Here is a 22954-nt window from a genome sequence, read left to right as displayed (position 1 = left end):
ACATCTGCAGCATCTTATTGCAGATGTTGAAGGAAGCCAGCCTTCTAAGGAAGTATAACCGGCTTTGTCCTTTCTTGCACAGCGCATCAGTATTGGCAGTCCAGTCTAATTTATCATCCAGCTGCACTCCCAGATATTTATAGGTCTGCACCATCTGCACACAGTCACCTTTGATGATCACTGGGTCTATGAGGGGTCTGGGCCTCCTAAAATCCACCACCAGCTCCTTGGTTTTGCTGGTGTTCAGGTGTAGGTGGTTTGAGTCGGACCATTTAACAAAGTCATTGATTAGGTCCCTATACTCCTCCTCCAGCCCATTCCTGATACAGCCCACGATAGCAGTGTCATCAGTGAACTTTTGCACATGGCAGGACTCCGAGTTGTATTGGAAGTCCGATGTATATAGGCTGAACAGGACCGGAGAAAGTACAGTCCCTTGTGGCGCTCCTGTGTTGCTGACCACAATGTCAGACGTGCAGTTCCCAAGACGCACATACTGAGGTCTGTCTTTAAGATAGTCCACGATCCATGCCACTAGGTATGAATCTAATCCCATCTCTGTCAGCTTGTCCCTAAGGAGCAGAGGTTGGATTGTGTTGAAGGCGCTAGAGAAGTCTAGAAACATAATTCTTACAGCACCACTGCCTCTGTCCAAGTGAGAGAGGGATCGGTGTAGCATATAGATGATGGCATCTTCCGCTCCCACCTTCTCCTGATATGCAAACTGCAGAGGTCAAGGGCGTGTTGAACCTGTGGCCTAAGGTGGTGAAGCAGCAGCCTCTCTATGGTCTTCATCACATGTGATGTCAGAGCAACAGGCCGAAAGTCATTCAGCTCACTAGGACGTGATACCTTTGGGACTGGGGTGATACAAGATGTTTTCCAAAGCCTCGGGACTCTCCCCTGTTCCAGGCTCAGGTTGAAGATGCGCTGTAGAGGACCCCCAGCTCCGATGCACAGACCTTCAGCAGTCGTGGCGATACTCCATCTGGACCCGCTGCTTTGCTGGCACGAAGTCTCCTCAGCTCTCTGCTCACTTGCGCTGTTGTTATTATGGGTGGGGATGTTTTTCCTATGCTGGTATCAGCAGAAGGATGTGTGGAGGGTGCAGTACTCCGAGGTGAGAGTGAGAGTGGGTTAGGGTGGTCAAACCTGTTAAAAAAGTTGTTCATTTGGTTTGCTCTCTTCACGTCTCTCTCAATGGTGGTACCCCGCTTCGAGCTGCAGCCAGTGATGATCTTCATCCCATCCCACACTTCCTTCATGCTGTTATTCTGCAACTTCTGCTCCAGCTTTCTCCTGTACTGCTCCTTCGCCGCCCTGAGTTGGACTCGGAGTTCCTTCTGCATGCGCTTGAGCTCATGCTGATCACCGTCTTTAAAAGCCCTTTTCTTCTGATTCAAAAGGCCCTTGATGTCACTTGTAATCCATGGCTTGTTGTTAGCATAGCAGCGTACTGTTCTTACTGGAACTACAATGTCCATACAGAAGTTGATGTAGTCAGTAGTGCAGTCAACAACTTCCTCAATGTTCTCATTATGAGATCCCTGCAGGATATCCCAGTCTGTAGTTCCAAAAAGTTCTCTCAGTATTCTCAGCCTCCGGGGCCCACTTCCTGAATGATCGTGTGGTTACAGGTAGGACTCTAACTTTTGGTTTATAGTGAGGCTGAAGCTGAACCAGGTTATGATCTCCTTTCCCAAGCGCAGGCAGCGGGGTGGCGCTGTATGCGTCTTTAACGTTTGCATACAGTAAATCAATAGTCTTATTTCCCCGGGTGTTACAGTCCACATACTGGGAGAATGCAGGCAATGTTTTGTCCAGCGTCACATGGTTAAAGTCTCCAGCGATTAGCACAAGCGCCTCAGGGTGCTGCGTTTGTAACTTAGCAACAGCGGAATGGATGATGTCACTCGCTGACTCCACGTCTGCCCGAGGAGGAATGTATACAATAACAACAATGACATGTCCAAACTCTCTGGGCAAGTAATAGGGACGTAAACTTACGGCCAACAGTTCGATATCCCTGCAGCAAGTGGAGATTTTGACGTTAACATGTCCAGAGTGACACCACCGTGTATTAACATAGAGAGCGAGTCCTCCTCCTTTGTGCTTACCACAGGTACTTGCATCTCTGTCCGCTCTAACTGTGCTAAACCTGGGTAGCTCCACGTTGGCATCTGGGATGGTGTTATTTAGCCACGTTTCGCAGAAACACAACAAACTGCATTCTCTGTAGGTCCTTACATTTTTCACCAGCGCAGCCATATTTATATGGTCTTTCTATATCGCGGATTTTCTCCTGTTGCTGATGGGTCTGGAACATAACTTCCACGATAGGCCGGCAATCACTTGTATTTAAAAACCCGCAAAGTCGTGAATCCGCGAAAAGTGAACCGCGAAGTAGCGAGGGATTACTGTACTGCAGAATGGAAGAAATTATTATGGACTGATGAATCAACATTTGAAATCTTCAGTTCATCACAAAGTGTATTTGTATGTAGTCGAGTTGGTGAAAAGATGGTTACTCAGTTTGAAACACCAACTGACAAACATGGAGGAAGAAGTGTGATGGTTTGGGGTTCTTTTGTTGGAGGCAGAGTTGGCAATTTGCACACTTACTGGTATTCTGAATCAAAAGGGTTACCACAGCATGTTGCAGAACCACACAATACCTTCTGCTCTGTGCCTAGTAGGTCAGGGGGTTCATCCTGTAACAAGACAAAACTAAAATATACCTCCAGGCTATGTCAGAACGACATTAAAAGAAAAGAACAAGAAGGTACACTTCAAAAAATGGAATTGATGGAATGACCAGCACAGTCTCCAAGTTTAAACCCCATTGAGTTAGTTTGGGATAAACTGCACAAAAGGGTGAAAGGGAAGCAACCTAGAAGTGCAACACATTTGTGGAAACATCTGCAACAGTGTTGGGAAGATCTTTCTGATGGATATTGATTTCCCTTATACAAAGAATGCCATGTGTGTGTTTGGCTATTATATCAACAAAAGGTGGCTACTTATAAAATTTTGTACACTTAATGATTCCTCAACTTATTTTATTTGTCATTGCTTATTTATTGTATGCCTTGATTTCATGAAACATTAAGACATTCAACATGTCTATAAAAACTGAAAAAACTGAGGTGTTCTAAAACCTTTCTGCATGACAAAAGATTTGTACACACATTTATCCATTCGGTATTTTTTAACATAAACGTTTTTTTATTTATTTAATTTTATTGTAATCATTCATACAAATCAATCAATTTTTACAAAAAATAGGATTGAAAAACAGGTTGACCCCCACCCCTGAGAGAGAGAGCATGGCCAACAGGGTAAAACTTATGGCTTGTAAACATACCTAATTTGATGAGTTTAATAGACCAGTAGAGATGAATGGAGAAGAAAAAGAAATGCGGAGATAATTACTTCCTTGGTGCTTTAAGAGCTTATTCTAAAATTTTATTGATTATATCCTGCCAGGTTTAAAAAAAACTCTGTACAGATCCTCTAACTGAACATTTAATTTTTTCCAATTTCAAATAGTATAAAACATCGGTTACCCACTGACTTAAAAGAGGAGAGGTTTTTTTTTTTAACATAAACGTTTATGCGGTAACAATACATTTCCAAAGTCAAAATGAACCATTTTCTGTAGATATTTAACTGAAAAAGAAAAACTCAAAAGTTAGTATTTGCATACATATTCAAGCCCTACACATTAACAATTTGTCAAGAATCCTTTTGCTGCAATTACAGCCTTAATTCTTTTGGAATAAATACATCCCAATTTTGCACATTGTTCAAGATTGATTCTTCCCCATTCTTCTTGGCAGAATTTAAAGAGGTCCTCTAGTTTAGTGGGATTGTGCTTCTGGACAGCAGCTTTGAGACAGTGCAACAAATTCTCAATAGGGTTAAGATAGGGGCTGTCAGAAAGTCCTTTGTCAGGTTGAATTTGAACCTCTAATGGCAGAATATTAAAAATCACTTGTGGCGCCTTTCCTACATATTTCCGGGTGAAAGTTCATGCTTCGCACGTCTTTCGTCCCTTTGTTTGCTTGCTGCACGTTGTGGGAATAGTTTGTCCTTTTCTCTTATCACTTGAGCCTTGCGGAAAAGTAAGTTTACCATAGATAATTTGATATAAAGAGGTTCAAATGTTTGTTAAACTTACACGTTCAGAGTGTTAAAATGTGTATTTGTACGTAACGTTGTAACTTAGTGTATGTATTTAATTTGTTTACAGACCACAGCCACAGGAATTAAAGTACTTTCAGACTTCAGATTGTGCTTGCAATTAATCTTTACCTCGATATTGGAAAGGGGAGTTTACAAACAAAGTTGTACCACCGTGGAGTTAATAGCGACACCTCCCGTGACCAGACATCTGATCGTGTCTGAGGTCGTTTGGACTTTATCTCACCCGCATCTATTACACCAGCCTGTTGTACCGAGATCAGTTCTCATTTTTATGGTCCTTCGAGCCGGATTTTTCTTTACAAGGATAAAGTTCAAAGGCAAATGGATAAGGAGCAAAACGCTGATGAGCTGAGCCCAGCTCTTCAAAGTAACACTTCAGATAAAGCGGACCTGATCAATACGGCAGGAAATGTTAACCCTTCAGTAGCTGGTCAGGTCAGTCCTTCTGTTTTATGTACTGAGACGAGTTACCCTCCTGAATGCACAGTGAGCACAACTTGCCAAACAAGTTCTGCCGCAGATGCACGCAGTCAGCAGTCAGTTCACCTCCGCACCTTGCTTCTCCAGAAGCTATGCTTCCCCACCTTAGACGTGTAGAAAGGTGTCTTATGAAAGATCAATATTTGGCTGACTTACATACACTGCACATCCAGAAGCTTGTGGATGCAGGCCATGTCAGAATTCTGACTGAAAAGGAAATAAAATCACATGAAGAGGCTTGGTATATACCACATCATATGGTGCAGCATAATGGTAAATACAGGCTTGTATTCAACTGCTCCTATCAGAGGGACGGACTTGCCTTAAATGATCATCTGTTTGCAGGTCCAACTTTGGGACCCTCATTACTGGGTGTTCTTCTTCGATTTCGCCAGCATATAGTTGCCATATCTGGTGACATCAAGGCTATGTTTCATCAAATACGTTTGCTACCTTCTGACAGGTCATTACTGAGGTTTATATGGAGGAATATGGACCGTGATAAGTTACCAAGTGTTTATGAATGGCAAGTCTTACCTTTCGGCACAACCTGTAGCCCTTGTTGTGCAACATATGCATTGAGAAAACATGCTCAGGACAATCAGGAAGGCTTTGAAGAGGTGTGGAATTGTGTTAATAAAGCTTTTTATGTGGATAACTGTCTGTACAGCTTACCGTGTATAGAAAGTGCCAAGCAGCTAGTAGATAAATTGTGTCAACATCTTTCTGAAGGTGGCTTTGAAATTAGGCAGTGGGCCAGCAATTTCACATCAGTCATTCAACATCTCCCAGATGAGGCCAGATCAGAGAATTCTGTATTGTGGCTTTCACAGCATGGCGAAGAGCCACTAGAGCCAACACTAGGTCTCCGCTGGAACTGTACCATGGACAGTCTTGGTTACAGATGTTGCCCAATTGAATGCATTGAGCCAACTAAGCGGAACATTTATAAGGTACTTGCCAGCCAGTATGACCCACTGGGGTTTCTCACTTTACAGCACGAGCCAAGGTTCTGGTACAAGACCTTTGGAAGACTGAAAGTGGTTGGGATGATCACATTACCCCTGACACCCTTGTGCAACGATGGCTTACCTGGGTAGAGGAGCTAGGCAGTATAAAGCATGTAATCTTGCCTCGCTGCTACAATCCCACCATGTGCTGATACCTCCCGGGGCTAAGAGAGACTTGCATGTATTCTGTGATGCCTCCGAGCGATTATATGGGTCTGTTGCTTATCTACGTACTGAAGATGAAAAGGGGGGAATACATGTTAGCTTTGTGATGGCTATGTCCAGGGTAGCCCCCAAACGGCAAATCTCAATGCCTCGTCTAGAGCTTTGTGCTGCTTTAACTGGTGCTCAGTTAGCGCATCTACTTACCACAGAGCTGAGCTTGCCTATAGGGCAGGTACTCTTGTGGAGTGATTCCACTACAGCAGGCATGCGCAACCTTTCCGCTATTGACGGCCGCACTACAGACTTTTTACTTTAATAACGGCCGCACTACAGACTTTTTACTTTAATAACGGCCGCACTACAGACTTTTTACTTTAATAACGGCCGCCAGTAAGTCCAAGTAAACTTAATAATGTTTTATGATTTATGTAAAAATTTACAGATTACACATTAAAACAGAGTATGATATATCTGACAATATTCAATTTACTGGTCTACATATGTAAAAAAATGTCTACGAAACGTCATATAGGACAAAAAACCTTTACAGCAATTGTTTCAGGAAGTTTGGAAAACATCGCCATTAATGGCTTCCTTGCTCTTGCATGTTTGCAGACAGACTTGCAAAGTCAGGGGACTCGCTGGAGACCATTAGCTGTATTCCAGACTCTAGATTGCTGTCTACCAATCGGGTTCGGTACTTGTTTTTCAGATATTTCATTCTGGAAAACGCTGCTTCGCACAAATAAGTGCTTCCGAAAAGAACGAGAATGTTCCTGGCCAGTTCTCGTAGTTGTGGGTATTCTACTGCTGATTTCCACGATGAATATATAAAGGGCAAACATTTTGGTCAACATACCGACCCGGCTAAGGAAGGTTCTGCGGTGTTTGAGATTCTACACTTGCAGGAGTCTAGAGACCCCAGAGTACAAATCGGCTTTCGGCGTCACCATACCGACCCGGCCGACAAAGATTCCGCGGCGTTGAGACCCCTTACTCGCTGGAGTCCAGAGACCCTACACCTGCACGGCCGCCATTACGTACACTTTAATATACACGTCCACGGCCGCCAAAGTCCTTGCCCACGGCCGCATGTTGCGCACAGCTGCACTACAGTCTTGACCTGGCTGAAATCCGAATCCTGTCGGTATAAAGTGTTTGTAGGCACCAGAGTAGCGGAAATACAGAACTTAACCAATTTAGACAACTGGAATTACATAGCAACCAAAGATAATCCAGCTGATGACATTACCCGGGTTCCATTACGATCTTGTGTTACATAGTCCAGCTTGGCATGGCCAAAAAGACACCAGAGTTCCTTCTGATCAGTGACAGTAACTCAGTCTTCTGGCTGTCCGTCACATCATCACCAATTGGAACCACTGTCTGAGAGAGTGCCGCGGACGTGGCCAAAACCTCCTGGAGTTGGTGCCACTCCTTCAAAAGATTCACATGCATGATTTGTATGGGCTTTTGTTGGCTGGGAATCCTGATCTAATTTAAGGGAGATTTATGTTCTTCCGCTACTGCAGGACCAAGCCACATTGCCTGAAATTTATGTGGGTCATTTGGGGTTCAAAACCAATACCTGATCGCCCTTTTTTGAATTTACAAAGTTTGCTTATCTTGTCGTAATTACATTTTTGTGCCCCCTGTTCGTGATGTTGTTGCTCTACTGTGAAAGAAACCTGTTCTTGGAGTGAAACAACTCAATCGAAAAATCACCCCATGAGTTGCATTGCAATCCCCTGTCCATTCCCCCCAAAAAATATCCAACACCCCTTGTGGTTGGCAGCCAAATAACAGCTCAATTGGACTCAAGCCGGCAGATGCCTTTGGGGACTCCTGAACAGGAAACAAGAGGTGGGGTCATCATGGGTCATCGCCAAATCATCTGTTTTAAAGTCTTAAATTGTTCAGCAGTGGTGCTCAATTGTTTAATTGCAAGGTTCTCAAGGAGCTGCTTCATAATACAAGAAGTGAAGGGCATACCTTGGTCAGTTACAATCTCATGAGGAATGCCAATATGCATGAATATTTCTGATAAAGCCGTAGCAACAGCTTAAGCATTGGCATTCCGCAGAGCAGCCACCTCTAGGTACCTTGTTGCATAATCAACCAACACAAGTGTGTACTGATGGCCATTCTTACTCTTGGGAAGTGGGCCAACAATATCTAACCAAACTTTCTCAAAAGGGACATCCACAATGGGCATTGGATAGAGGGGAGCCCTAGCAGGAATATAAGCAAAAACAACTTGGTGAAGGCTCACAGCCATATGGAGGAAGCTCTTTTGTTTCAGGAAGTCATAATTATCAAGACTTTAAGAAGGAAGGTTTTGCATGACCTGTAGGGCCTCTCCGGTCAAAAAGGGGGCCAAAATAGCTGACCAGCCTATCTTGTACCAGCTCATCAGTTGTTGCCGTGTGTTCAAAACAAAATAGGATACACTGTAGGTTGTCTTCACCAGCACATCTATGGGACAGGCAAGGGCCAGGGTGCCTGCAGGAGCCTCATCCAGCTTCAGTGGGAGCAGAGAATCATGTGCCTGTTGAGGATCCATCAGTGCAAGATCCCCACTTCTTGTACCATGTGACATATGAGTCACTGTCTTGCACCTGAGAGAAAATGCAAGAGTCCAAACGCTTCTAGAAAAACTACTTTATTCCAATCAAAACCAGAAAAATCAATGTATTTATTTAAACGTGAGCTACCACTTCATTACACAAAGACACAGCAAACACGCAGCATTAGGGCCAGGTCAGTGGCTGGTTTCAAATGTTCCCTTCATCAATCATCACGCAACAGGCATGTTATGTGGGGAGGCTGTGAATTTTCAGTTGCCTTGGTGACGGTCAAGCAAGTTTCGACAGACATGTCAACCAAATTTCAGGGTGCAGTACAGATCCGGGGGTCTCAATAGAGCTCAGAAATCTCAGATATATAAAGCATTGACAAAAGTTATATAAATTATATATACATACTCACAATGGGTGTTCAATAATTTATCTACCTGCGTAAGAAAGTAGCAAGCATGTTGAAACAAGTCTGGGCGTGTTATGACATGTCTCAAACTTGTCTAACATTCCAAGAGACAGGATGTCAGGAGAGTCCTTGTGTGAATCAAGTAAGCTTATACATGACAATGCGTTGGTTCAAATGTCAAGTCAATCACAGGCTGCCATCCAAGAATGTAGGTTCCAGCAGCTGAACCATCAACCCTGAAGTCCTGACCTGACTCCCTCAGATTATTTCCTGTTCAGAGTTTTGAATAAATCTGTCCGTGGACAGCAGTTTTCAAATGATGAAGACGCCAAGGCAGCGGTGACGTCCTAGTTTTGAAGGTCAAACAGAAGTTTTTTTTCAAAGGGGCTAAAGTCCTGGCAGGAAATGTAAATGAAGTGTATGGAGCTATCAGGGGACTATATTGAAATATAAAACACATTTTTTTAAACTCTTTTCTTTCCTACTGAAGTAGGTAAACTATTGAATGCCTTTCGTATATATAAAAATATTTGTCAATGCTTAAAAATTGTTTCAGTCTTCTTCCCCATGATGTCAACAAAAGCCTTAAACACTTTATGCTAGACCTTAAGGTTAGTAACAAAACGTGATGCTAAGCACTTTTTTGGGCATAGCAACAGGTCTTATAATTTTACAGTATACTTGTACTATGACAAATATAGTACGTTTTGTGATTTTTCATATAGGAAGATGGTTTTCAGATAAGGTAGTTATTTCAGGTAGGAATACTTATCCTATACCCTATGCATGTGAAAATAATGACCCTGTGAAGTTATGCTAGTATTATGATGGACAGCACTGCGTATTATATAATTATTTTTGAGAAAAAAAATGCTTGTATTTTTCCACAAACATTGTATATTTAAATATCACAATTGATCTAAAAAAACTGACCAACTAATTATTACCAAACTAGTTATGTAATGTTTTGCATTTTGATTCTTCATGAGGTGTGGGCCTGAAACTGAATCAGCTGAGAACACATACAGGTAGGATATGGAAGAAAGAAGTAGTTTAAATATCAGTGCTGACTTTTGACTCCTAACCCCAAACATTCTTTTGCAAGGAAAATGCATAATGTATACCCAATGATTCAATGGACAACAACCTAAGTGACTGACTTGAAAATTCAAATGTACAGGTGCTAAACAAAACAATGTTTTACTAAGTTTATTTTAATCAGTTTTTAGCGATGCTTGCCGTAGCGGTTAAAGCGTTTGTACAGATACTTGATTCTTTTTTTGAGATTATGGTAGTCATCATAGAGCATGCGCTCTCCAACCATTTTCCTTTTCCGGATGCAACGCTGCAGTTCATTTCCACGAAATCCCTTCAGCCAAACAGGAGCAACAATTAGGTCCTTGGGGTGTGCTTTGAAGTCCCCTGGAAAGAAAAGACAATACAGCTATGAAACTTACATTTTTCATAAATTCAAAGAGAAAACTATATTAAATGCATGTAAATGTATACAATTTGTTGAAGTCTATACAGATGAAACATTGTGTCTTTAACCTTCTTTCCTTTTCAGCATGGAAAAAACCTTTAAATTGCATTTAGCTACTCTTTACGTCATCTTTATTCCTATTTTAGCACTCTCTCAGCTACCTTCATTACCTGCTCCAAAAGTTGCATTGCTCAATATGAAGACACTCCAGTGGATCATTCTCTCCTTTATATATAGAAATCCTCCCATAACATACAATCTTGTTGCACAGGTCTGTCAACCATTCATCTTCAGGTTCTTTCACTGCCTTCCACATTTCCCCTTTCCAGTTCTGGATAATTTACCCATCTTTAACCTTTTCAGTAATTTTGTGACCTTCTCTTTTAAAAAATTATGCAGTAGCTATATCCTTCTATTATTTAACAGTGAAGACCATTATCCTATTTGTTCACACTCAGTCTGTCCTCCATACACTTCTTTCAAACATCCTTAATCACATTATTACCAATCACTAGGTTCCTTTTTAGCATTTTTCAATCAATTCACCTACTATATCCTAAACAAATTACTCTTTCCCTACTCATTCTGCAGCTCACTTATAAACTCCTTTCTCTTAACTCCTTGCATTCACCCAACATTTTGCTTTACTTCCCTATAGATTGCACCACCTGTCACCTTCTGCCTATGTTTACTGACTCTCCAGATAGCAGCGCCTCTTTTTCTCAATTGTCATCTCTACCTCAGCATTCCACAATGTTTTTTTGTGTCTTGGCCTTCTCCTGTTTTCAATCAGACATTCTTTATCACTTGAGAACAAAAATATTATTAGAGTTCATTTAAAAATCCATTATTATATGTAATCCACTCATATTTATAAGCAATAAGATATAATGACAACTAAATGAGAAAGGAGTGCAAGTCACTATGAAATTCTAATAATGCATCAAATACTTACCCAAAATTCCTATGTTATCATAAATTCCAAACATAACCCTTTTCTCTGTCCATCTGTCTACCTCTTTAGGCTGTGGAATGGAATGCATTCGAATCCAGCAGCTAGATCCTTTAAAAGGAATGAAACAATGTTAAAATAATCTGAAAATCTCCAGGACATAAGCAATAAAACCACATTAAAATGTTTTGATGTAGTTTTGGTTTAAAGTGTGAAAAACACAATTACTTTAAGTATAGCATCATTTATTAAATTTAAGTTTTCCCAGTGCTGGAAAGGATGCCTCCTTGAAAGTATGAATTTCATTATACACTCCTACTGAGTTCATTATTATAAAAAATGTAAAAGATAAAAATTTATTTTTTGTTATTTATTGAAACCAACTGTCTTAATATAACCAGGTAATAACACCATTACTGTCTGACAGTTACCTTATGCCAAGAATATGGCAACTATGGAGAACTGGACAAAAAAAAAAGGTATCAGTCCTTGATGGAAAATTAAGGGTTTGTTGCCTAATTTATATATAAGGAAGCTAAGCAAGCTGGCCATCCAGTTTCCCTTAAGACTGCCCAGGCAAATGTACAGGACTGTGAAAAAAGTTTTTATGTAAAAAGTGTATACATTGAAATATAAAAATAAGTATTAACAACGTAAATGGAGCTAGTTAACTCTGTAGCAATATCACCATCTTACCCACAAAAAACACTATCATACTTTATACAAAAACAACTTGCAGCTGAAGAATGGAAACATCAATGACTGTGAAAATGAATATTCATTTAAAGAGTAACAATGTAAATTGTACCTTCAGAAGCACACTTCTAGGTCTAATTATTTTTGCAGATCTTGTAGCAGTAATCCATATGAAAACTTAATAACTATAAATATGTTGGCAGGAACCTTGTTGAAAGTGGTAGATCCAGGCTCCAACCCAGTGTACTTTCTATTTTATCCTTCAAGTATACTAACAATCCTCTTCTAATTAATTCTTTTATTTAGACAAGATATTTCTGTTGACTACCAGAACTTCTAACATATATACTTAATGTCATTTTGCAGTGCACATACTGGTTAGAAGCACAGGAACCTATATTTAAAGTAACATATTTAACAACAAAGATGACCTGAACTGGATCAATTATTTGGTTTTACTAAAATTATGCATAGTGTGAAATTTTCTTGATTATTTCTACAAAAGGTAAACCTATGAATTTAAAACTCTAAATATCAGAAAACATTCTCAGCCGGAAAAAGGTGGAGTGCCCTCTCAGGATGGGAGGTGAGATCCTGCCCAAGTGGAGGAGTTCAAGTATCTCGGGGTCTTGTTCATGAGTGAGGGAAGAATGGAGTGTGAGATCGACAGGCGGATTGGTGCGGCGTCCGCAGTGATGCGGGCTCTGCATCGGTCTGTCGTGGTGAAAAAAGAGCTGAGCCATAAGGCAAAGCTCTCAATTTACCGGTTGATCTATGTTCCTACCCTCACCTATGGTCATGAGCTATGGGTAGTGACCAAAAGAATGAGATCGCGAATACAAGCGGGTGAAATGAGTTTCCTCCACAGGGTGTCTGGGCTTTATTCCACCCAAATTCCCAAGCAGTGAGTCATTCTTACTTATATTATTTTGTTTGGTTATCTGACTTACTCTTATTTTAAGAAATTCAGATATATTTGCCATAGCTTTAAATAACTTTCAATTACCATTTTCATTTTAAATTTCCCTTTTTTTTTTTTTTTTTTTTTTTTTTTTTTAAGTGTTTGCTTCCTTAATTGTACCCAAATGATGACAATTAGTGACAGGTTATGCAGACGCGGGTAAAAATACTAAGTGTAAAAGGGAAACTATTACTTAAGTGCTATACAGTAATCCCTCCTCCATCGCGGGGGATGTGTTCCAGACCCCCCCGCGAAAGGTGAAAATCCGCGAAGTAGAAACCATATGTTTATATGGTTATTTTTATATTGTCATGCTTGGGACACAGATTTGCACAGAAACACAGGAGGTTGTAGAGAGACAGGAACGTTATTCAAACACTGCAAACAAACATTTGTCTCTTTTTCAAAAGTTTAAACTGTGCTTCATGACAAGACAGAGATGACAGTTCCGTCTCACAGTTAAAAGAATACAAACATATCTTCCTCTTCAAAGGAGTGCGCGTCAGGAGCAGAGACTGTCAGATAGAGAGAGAAAAGCAAACAAATCAATAGGGCTGTTTGGCTTTTAAGTATGTGAAGCACCGCGGCACAAAGCAGTTACAATGAAGGCAGCAGCTCACACCCCCTCCGTCAGGAGCAGAGAGAGAGAGAAAGAGAAAGTGAGAAAGAGAAAGAGAGAGAGAGAGACAGAGAAAAACAAACAATCAAAAATCAATACATGCCCTTCGAGCTTTTAAGTATGCGAAGCACCGTGCAGCATGTCGCTTCACGAAGCAGCTGCACAGAAGGTAGCAACGTGAAGATAATCTTTCAGCATTTTTAGACAAGCGTTCGTATCGTCTAGGTGTGTGAACAGCCCCCCTGCTCAATCCCCCTACGTCAGGATCAGAGAAAGTCAGCGCAAGAAAGAGAGAAAAGTAAGTTGGGTAGCTTCTCAGCCATCTGCCAATAGCGTCCCTTGTATGAAATCAACAGGGCAAACCAACTGAGGAAGCATGTACCAGAAATTAAAAGACCCATTGTCCGCAGAAATCCGCGAACCAGCAAAAAATCCGCGATATATATTTAAATATGCTTACATATAAAATCTGCGATAGAGTGAAGCCGCGAAAGGCGAAGCGCGATATAGCGAGGGATTACTGTATTCACTTGTCCAGTATTTCCCACAAATAATCTTTGCATTGGTTGCACATCAAAACAGGGGAGGGGGTAGGACTGGGAATAATACAATAAAGAGAATTATTGTGAAATAACTTTTCAACCCAACCACAGGGGATGCACAAACCAGTATGTTTCTTTGTGCTGGTCCCAAGCCCAGATAAATGGGGAGGGTTATGTCAGGAAAGGCATCCGGTGTAACATTTTCCCAGATCAATATGCGGACAACAATACAAATTTCCATACCAGATCGGTCGAGGCCCGGGTTAACAATGGCTGCCATCAGTACTGTTAGCCAACAGGGTGCTAGTGGAAATTTGGCTAATGTTGGCTGAAAAAGGAGAAGAAGAAGGCGGAAATGTGTCCGGAGGCAGGAGGAGAGGTTGAAGGTAAATAGAGTGGAACTGAGGGTAGGAACTTTGAATGTTGGCAGTATGACTGGTAAGGGGAGAGAGTTAGCTGATATGATGGAGAGAAGGAAGGTTGATATATTGTGGGTACAAGAGACTAAATGTAAGGGGAGTAAGGCCAGGTGGATTCAAATTGATGTATCATGGTGTGGATGGAAGGAGAAATGGGGTAGGGGTTATTCTAAAGGAACAGTATGTCAAGAGTATTTTGGACGTGAAATGAGTGTCTGATAGAGTAATGATTACGAAGCTGGAAATTGGAGGTGTGATGATGATGAATGCTGTTAGTGCATATGCCCCTTAAGTTAGGTTTGCGATGGATGAGAAAGAAGAGAAAGTGATGGACAGTGTTCCCAAGGGACAGAAAGTGATGATTGGAGCAGATCTCAATGGACATGTTGGTGAAGATAACAGAGGAGATGAGGAGGTGATGGGTAGATACGGTGTCCAGGAGAGGAATGAAGAAGGTCACATGATAGTGGATTTTGTGAAAAGGATAGGCATGGCTGTAGTGAATACGTATTTTAAGAAGAGGGAGGAACACAGGGTGACGTACAAGAGTGGAAGAAGATGCATACAGGTAGACTATATCCTATGCAGAAGAGTCAATCTGAAGGAGATTAAAGACGGCAAAGTGGTGGCAGGGGAAACTGTAGTTAGGCAACATAGAATGGTGGTCTGTAGGATGATGTTGGAGATCAAGAAGAGGAGGAGAGTGAGAGCAGAGCCAAGGATCAAATGGTGGAAGTTGAAAAAGGAAAACTACAAGGTTGAGTTTAGGGAGGAGGTAAGACAGGCACTGGGTGGCAGTGAAGAGCGACCAGACAGTTGGGAAACTACAGCAGGAGTAGTAAGGGTGACAGCAAGAAGGGTGCTTGGTGTGACACTGAACAGAGGAAGGAGGAAAAGGAAACCTGATGGTGAAACGGGGAAGTATAGGAGAGTATACAGAGGAAGAGGATGGTGAAGAAGAAATGGGATAGAGAGATGCAGAAAGTAGACAAGTGTACAAGGAGGTAAGGCGTAAGGTGAAGAGAGAGGTGACAAATGCTAAAGAAAAGGCGTATGATGAGTTGTATGAGAGGTTGGATGCTAAGGAGGGAGAAAGGGACCTGTACTGATTGGCTAGAAAGTGGGACCAAGCAGGAAAAGATGTGCAGCAGGTTTGGATGATAAAGGATAAAGATAGAAACATACTCACAAGTGAGGAGGGAGTGCTGAGCAGATGGAAAGAGTACTTTAACAGTTTGGTGAATGAAGAGAATGAGAGAGAGAGAGAGAGAGAGAGAGAGACAGAGAGAGGGTTGGATGATGTGGAGATAGTGAATCAGTAAGTGCAATGGATTAGCAAGGAGAAATAAAGGACAGCTATGAAGAGGATGAAGAATGGAAAGGCCACTGGTCCAGATGATAGACCTATGGAAGCATGGAATTGTTTAGGAGAGATGGCAGTGGAGTTTTTAACCAGATTGTTTAATGGAATCTTAGAAAGTGAGAGGATGCCTAAGGAGTGGAGAAGAAGAGTACTTGTACTGATTTTTAAGAATAAGAGGGAAGTGCAGAGCTGTAGTAACTATAGGGAGATAAAATTGATGAGCCACAGCATGAAGTTATGGGAAAGAGTAGTGGAAGCTAGGTTACGAAGTGAGGTGATGATTAGTGAGCAGCACTATGGTTTCATGCTAAGAAACAGCACAACAGATGCAATGTTTGCACTGAGGGTGTTGATGAAGTAGTACAGAGAAGGAGCTAAATTGTGTCTTTGTGGACCTGGAGAAAGCATATAATAGGGTGCTCGAAAGGAGTTATGGTATTGTATAAGGAAGTCGGAAGTGGCAGAAAACTATGAAAGTAGTGCTGGGCGGTACACCGGTTCATACCAAAAAATGTTTTTTTATTTTTATTATGATATGGATTTTTCTTATACCACAACACCCGTTTAAATAGCCTAAACAACATTTGGAACGTGGCGCAGCAGGAAACTGTTTAAGGGGGGACCTTTTTCACTGCTGCACCACTAAACACGCATGCAACGGAGTACATGTGTTAGTGGAGGTATTGAATGGTGAAAATAGACAGAGAACATTCCGAAACTGAAGCTGTAGCAGACGATAAAGTTGATGACACAGAAGAACTTTTGCTAAAAAAAAAAAAAAAAGGAGCTGTGTTTGTTGTCTGGAGATACTTTGGTTTTAAAAGGTCGGATGTGGACCATTATGTTCAAATGTGTGAATACTGTTTCAATATTACTGGATAATACTGCAAGCCAAGTTGTACTTGTTTTATTTTTTTTTCAATACTGTGAAATGTACCTGAGTACTGTGTAGTAGTGTGACGACATGTTGACTTTATTCTCGTAATTTGTCATTTAAGTAGAACATCGTAAACTAAACTTCATCTTAAAATGAATATTTAATTTACTAGATTTTCTCAAACCCCGTCATAAGTTATGTAGTACATTAAATGCTTTGTGTTAAGTGTTCTCCGGGCCATGTTAATCACCATGTGCTTCTTAAACGGACTTCCTCTTGCACTAAGAGGAGGTGCAGGCAGCGATCATCACACAGAATACATTAATTTCATGATATTCCTGCTCCCTGAACATTTAGAATGCTAAAATAAATACTCGATATCATTTTCATGATGAAATGCATTAAAGCATGTATTAATCATGTCGGGGCACGGTGGTGTGGAGGTTGCACTGCTGCCTCGCAGCAAGGGGGTCCCGGGTGTTCCCTGCCTTGAATTTGCATGTTTTTCTCGTGGGTTTACTCGGCGTGCTTCAGTTTCCTTTCAAAGTCATGTAGGATGTGGGGTATTGTTATGCTATATTGACCCTAATGTATGTATTGCTCGTATTCACCCTGCGATGTGCTGGCGCCCTGTTCAGGATTTACTCCTGCCTCGCACAATGCTTGCTGGGATGGGCGCAACCCTGAATGGATGGCATAATTAAACATGTATAACGAAGATTTTTTTTAAAGATCTGAACACTCCATGGTCTAAGTTTATAACTAGTTTTAATTTCACAAAAACGTTTATCGTGTGGTGATTGTTTATGTGGAGAAAGAAAAAGGAAGGATATGAACTGGGGGTTTGGAACGTCAGACAGAGACAGCACGCATGCAATAAAGAAAGCCCGCTCAGAAGAACATCCATTGAATTCTGTGTTCATGTCTCGGACCACCAGCTCACTAACCCAACATTTACACAATATTTAAGTTAAACCTGTGCGATAGCCATTCATACATCCAGTTTTTTGGAGCCTCTTCACACCTGCCATAAAGTCCTCTACACTGAACGTAAACCTGGGGACCCCTTTATCATGAAGTGAATGGATTCTGTGCAGCGATCGCTGCCTGTGCCTCCTCTTAGTGCAGAGGAAGTCAGTTTAAGAAGCGCAGAGCGATTAACTGGGTCGGGGAACACTTAACACAAAGCATTTAATGTGCTACATTAACTTATGAAGGGGTTTGAGAAAATCTAGTAAATTAAACATTGATTTTAGGATGAAGTTTAGTTTATGACATTCTACTTTAATGACAAAATAAAATGAGAATAAAGTGGAAATGTCGACTTTAATCTCAACATAAGTTGCAGTTTTATTATTTATGTATATAGCTTAGCTTGAAGCAAGGTCCACATTAATGCAATTTGCCTTAATGATGGTTCAGTTGGTAAAGATGTCATCATCAAGTTGCCCTTGTTTTATTTTATTTTTATTTGGTGAATACCGTGTAATGCACCTGGGCTTGAAGTCTTGAAGTAATAGTATTATTACTGGAAGTTGCGTTTATTTTATTGTTATTATTTATTAGTTTAAATATTATGCAGTTTAATGGTGGTAAAGTTGTTTAAAAAGTCACTTTAACATGTCAGTGGACAGAGATTGTTAACATTAACAGAAAGTGTAGTTGGTTTACAAAAAATATTTACTATTTATTCCTTTTCTAAGACATGTTCAGTGCAATACAACATTTGACAAGCACTTCTGGGTATTTTACTAAGTCTAAATGCCTCTTTGGATAGTTGAAAATATGTTGTCAAAATTAGTTTAAGTTGCTTGAAAAAATGTGTTCAATAAAAAGGTTCTATATTATGACTGCAACTGTCATGCAATGTGATTCCTTCTCTTCATTAGTGCCACCCCCTTGAAAACTATCACTTTATGGGGCCATGCAAACCTGTATTAACACATGTGTGCACATTAAAATGTTTTTTGTACAATTCTCATGACAGTGGAACAGGTTACTCTTAGCCAGTCTACTGCAGTAATTGCAGTGGAAAATTAGGTTCACATCCACTCATGCATGGGAAAAAAATACCGTGAAACCGGTATAATTTTGAAAAATACCATGATATAGAATTTTGGTCATACCACCCAGCACTATATGTAAGAGTTTTACAGGAAATATATGAGGGAAGTGTAACAGTGGTGAGGTTTGCGGTAGGAGTGATGGATGCATTCAAGGTGGAGGTGGGATTACATCAGGGATCAACTCTGAGCCCTTTCTTATTTGCAATGGTGATGGACAGGTTGAGATTAGACAGGAGTCCTCGTGGACTATGATATTTGATGATGAAATTGTGATCTGTAGAGAGAGTAGGGAGCAGGTTGAGGAGACTCTGGAGAGGTGGAGATATGATCTAGAGATGAGAGGAATGAAGGTCAGTAGAAACAAGACAGAATACATGTGTGTAAATGAGAAGAAGGTCAGTGGAATGGTGAGGATGCAGGGAGTAGAGTTGGCGATGGTGGATGAGTTTAATTATTTGGGATCAAGAAGATTGTGAAATAACATTTCCTCGATAGAAATATAAGACATAGTCTATTGGAAGTCAGTAGACTTGTTTTGACAGATAAGATGAAAATCCAATGATAATGAGAATAGCATCAATAATCATGTGGCTGGAACAGAGTTACAGCCACGTCAGGTTAGGTTGATACACACAACACGTAGCGTAGCAGCTGGCAACAGCACACATGCTAATGTTTGGGCTACAGTAGCCGTCTGCACATCAGTATGTCAGGAGTGGGAACGAGATAAAAAAGGAAAAGACGACAGAAAATGTTAATGAAAATTCAAAAAAAAAAAAATAAAAAATCAGTGTTACTGAATAAGATGCCCAAGCAGACAATGCCAAAGGCTCAAAAGACGAGGATATTATTGAAAAGAAGGGTCCGAGGAATTCAGTAGTGTGGAGATATTTTTGTTATTTGAAGCCCAACAAGAAGCAGAGTAGTATGCACTTTAAATTGTGTCAAAAGCAAGCTCCCACAAAGACAGGTAATACCACTAATCTTTTGCACCGTCTGAAGCAGTGCCATCCTTTAGAGCACGTACAATGCAAGACTTTACAATTCCAGACCCAAACAAGTGCTGCACTAATGGGGATTTCTTGTGCCTTTGTTTTTTGCGTTGGAGTATAAACTGACCATAATTGAATTCATATAAACAATATAAATTTTGTTTATGCTGAGGATATATACTGTGCACAGAATGTTTTTGTCTAGTTATTTGTGGGTTTGTTTCTCAACCATTTAAAACAGTTTAAAGCTATACAATGGAAAGGATACAGTATTGAGTACAGTATCCTTTCATCGGATTGGCTGGCCCAACACTGTTTCAGCCATGGAATGGCCAAATGGTATGGCAGCTTGATGGATGAGGTCTCCAGGAGTCTAAAATTATCCAAATTCTGCTCCGTACTTTTAAAAAAATTTTATTTTTTATTTTTTATTGAGGATTTGTTCTGTTCTGTGTATTGTATTGCATTGACCCCCTTCTTTTGACACCCACTGCACGCCCAACCTACCTGGAAAGGGGTCTCTTTTTGAGCTGCCTTTCCCAAGGCTTTCTTCCATTTTTCCCTACTAGGTTTTTTTGGGAGTTTTTCCTTGTCTTCTTAGAGAGTCAAGGCTGGGGGGCGGTCAAGAAGCAGGGCTTGTTAAAGCCCATTGCAACACTTCCTGTGTGATTTTGGGCTATACAAAAATAAACTGTATTGTATTGTATTGTATTGAGGTAGTTTTCTGGGATTTTATTTTGTATAAATATACACTTTATTTATTTGGAACCGACCGAAGAATTTATGTTGAAAGCTTTAAGATTTTAGTTTTAGATTTAAGATTTTACAATTAAGATTTTATTTATTTGGAGTTGACCAACAGATTTAATGTGTTCTCCTGTAAGACTTGAATGCTTTGAGTGGTCAGAATTGAGACTTTTGTTTTATATTTTTTATTACCTTTTCTGTTTATTTCAAATTGACCAAAAATTTAGTTGTGCATTTTGTTTGTGTTCCTCTGTAATACTTGAGCATTTCACTGGTCAGAGCTAAGATTTAATTTTAATATATACCTATTTTATTTATTTGTAATACAGTTGTATAATGTTCTGCAGTACATTTGTCATGTTCAAATTCTGGCAGAAAATAGATCATATTTAAACCAAAATTAACATTATATACTCGCATCTCACTTAGGAGTAAAAAGAAACGCTTTAAGCCTGACAGAAATAGTGATTTGATTTATATTGATATCGACTGATATGAAAAAAAAATATATATTGTGATAAAATTTTTTTCCATATCATCCAGCCCTAGGAGGGTGTATCAGCCTTGGAAAATGTTACAACTTTGGTCACATAACCATTCCCATGGTGTTAACAATTATATGTTTAAATATATTTATTTAAATCTATTACTTAATGGTTATGGCGATTAATATTACTTTGCACAGTGCTAAGCTGGGAAAATAAACACAGACAATTGAATCTTACCAATTATCTGTTAATAGAATTTACAGTAAACAAAAATTAAATAATAAACACTAAAAGGGAACTTTTAATTAAATAAAAGTTTCTTTGAATAAATAAGAATTTAAATATAACCCATACAGTCCCGAAGGAGGCACAGTACCTGCATTGTGAGGGAGCATCAGCTACCATACTATGGTCATGTGGCATGATTTGCCGAATGTGATCCAGCTTGCAGGATCCTCATTGTTAAGGACCTGAGCGGCTAGACCAGGCCAAGGGGGCGCCCACATAATACCTGGCTGTGGAAGACAGATGGTCATTTCTGGAGGGTGAAAACAGGACCGCGCGTCTGCCTGGGGGTTTCCAATCAGGATCCCAAAGTGTTTCATTGTGTGGTGGGTGCGGCAATGCCCTGTACCAGTGCATGCAACCTAACCTGACCATACAGATGAACTAATATAATATGCTGTACCTAAACTTATTTGTACTTTGAGGTGCACCAACAGCATACTGTTGTATATTATAGCACACTGACAGCCTTTTGTCATTTCATGGGAAACTTGAAACTTCAAACTATCACGCAGAAAACATTTTGTTGCTGAGGTATTTATGCAGATTAGAAATCAAACCTGAAATTGCCGATGTATAATAAAAATAAATGCAGCTGCATATTCAAAAGACAATCATTCTCTGCAGGTGACCATGTTAGGACACAAAAATTTAACATTTTAAATTGTTGCTTTAATTACACCCATACATAGTTCCTGCATAGTGTGAACACAGTGGGACTGGTTTGAGGAGAATGAGTCCCAACTCATTAACCTTAAGAGACAAACTTTCACCCACTGGCAGAATGACATAACACATAAGACCGAAAAAGCTGCCTATGCAAATGTAAAAGTCACCTGCTCAACACAGGGTCAGGAAACTTAAAAATCAATGGTTGACAAAAAAAGAATTCTGAAGAGATCAGCAGCTTTTTGATGCTTGAAATACAAGAGGATTTTTTTGACGCTACGTAAAAATGGTTTAGCTACAGCAGCCTAACATCCCCATCCCCAGGAAAGCTTCCAGGTCCCAAAGACAGCTGAACACTACTTTAATACAATGAGTCAATGGAAAACACAAGGAGAAGCTACTAAATCAGGACACTACTCCAGAGATGGATGCACTCAATCAGCTGGCTTAAGCACCCATAAGGGAAAATATGGGTTGAATGAGATGCAGGATGCCATAAATAATATGAAGAACAATAAGTCCACTGGACCTCATGGAATTCCCTATTAAGCCCTAAAAGGAGGAGTGCCTGATCTCCTTAGTCACCTTCATACCATCCAGAAAGTATGGGACAAAGACTAAATCCTTCGGCAATTTAGGATTGCTCTGATTTTCCATATTCCCTAAATTCCAGCTCAGGTTCTGACAAACAGACTACTCCCTTTGTTTGAACACATTATTTCAGAGTATCAGAGTGAATTCTAACCAAATAGAGGAACCATGGACATGATTTTCACTGTTTGACAACTCCAAGAAAAGTTCCGATAACAAATCAGCCACTATACATCAGGCATGTCAAACACGTGGCCCGCGAAATCTGTGCGACCTGCATGACAGATCCTAGTTAGCACTAAACTTGTACAAAATGATTACTATCATTTGGGATTGAACCATTCTGCATCTTCGGTAT

General features: G+C 40.3%; 1 protein-coding gene across 2 annotated transcripts in view; it reads right to left on the bottom strand.

Moving 5' to 3' along the window:
* Positions 1–10021: 10021 nt before the first annotated feature.
* mrpl51 (mitochondrial ribosomal protein L51) overlaps positions 10022–22954 on the bottom strand; it is a 36111-nt gene continuing 23178 nt past the window's right edge. For both annotated transcript variants that reach the window (XM_028810014.2, XM_051931750.1), the window contains exons 3-4: positions 11285–11392; positions 10022–10268 (exon numbers count right to left, since the gene is read on the bottom strand). In XM_028810014.2, coding sequence (XP_028665847.1) covers positions 10072–10268; positions 11285–11392 — 305 coding nt within the window. In that variant the 3' untranslated portion in view covers positions 10022–10071. The remainder of the gene's footprint in view (positions 10269–11284; positions 11393–22954) is intronic.

The sequence above is a fragment of the Erpetoichthys calabaricus genome, chromosome 9 (genome assembly GCF_900747795.2).
Source record: "Erpetoichthys calabaricus chromosome 9, fErpCal1.3, whole genome shotgun sequence".
NCBI classification, from domain to species: domain Eukaryota; kingdom Metazoa; phylum Chordata; class Cladistia; order Polypteriformes; family Polypteridae; genus Erpetoichthys; species Erpetoichthys calabaricus.
Note: the sequence above shows the minus strand (reverse complement) of the source record. Positions and strands in the feature narration are given on the sequence as shown.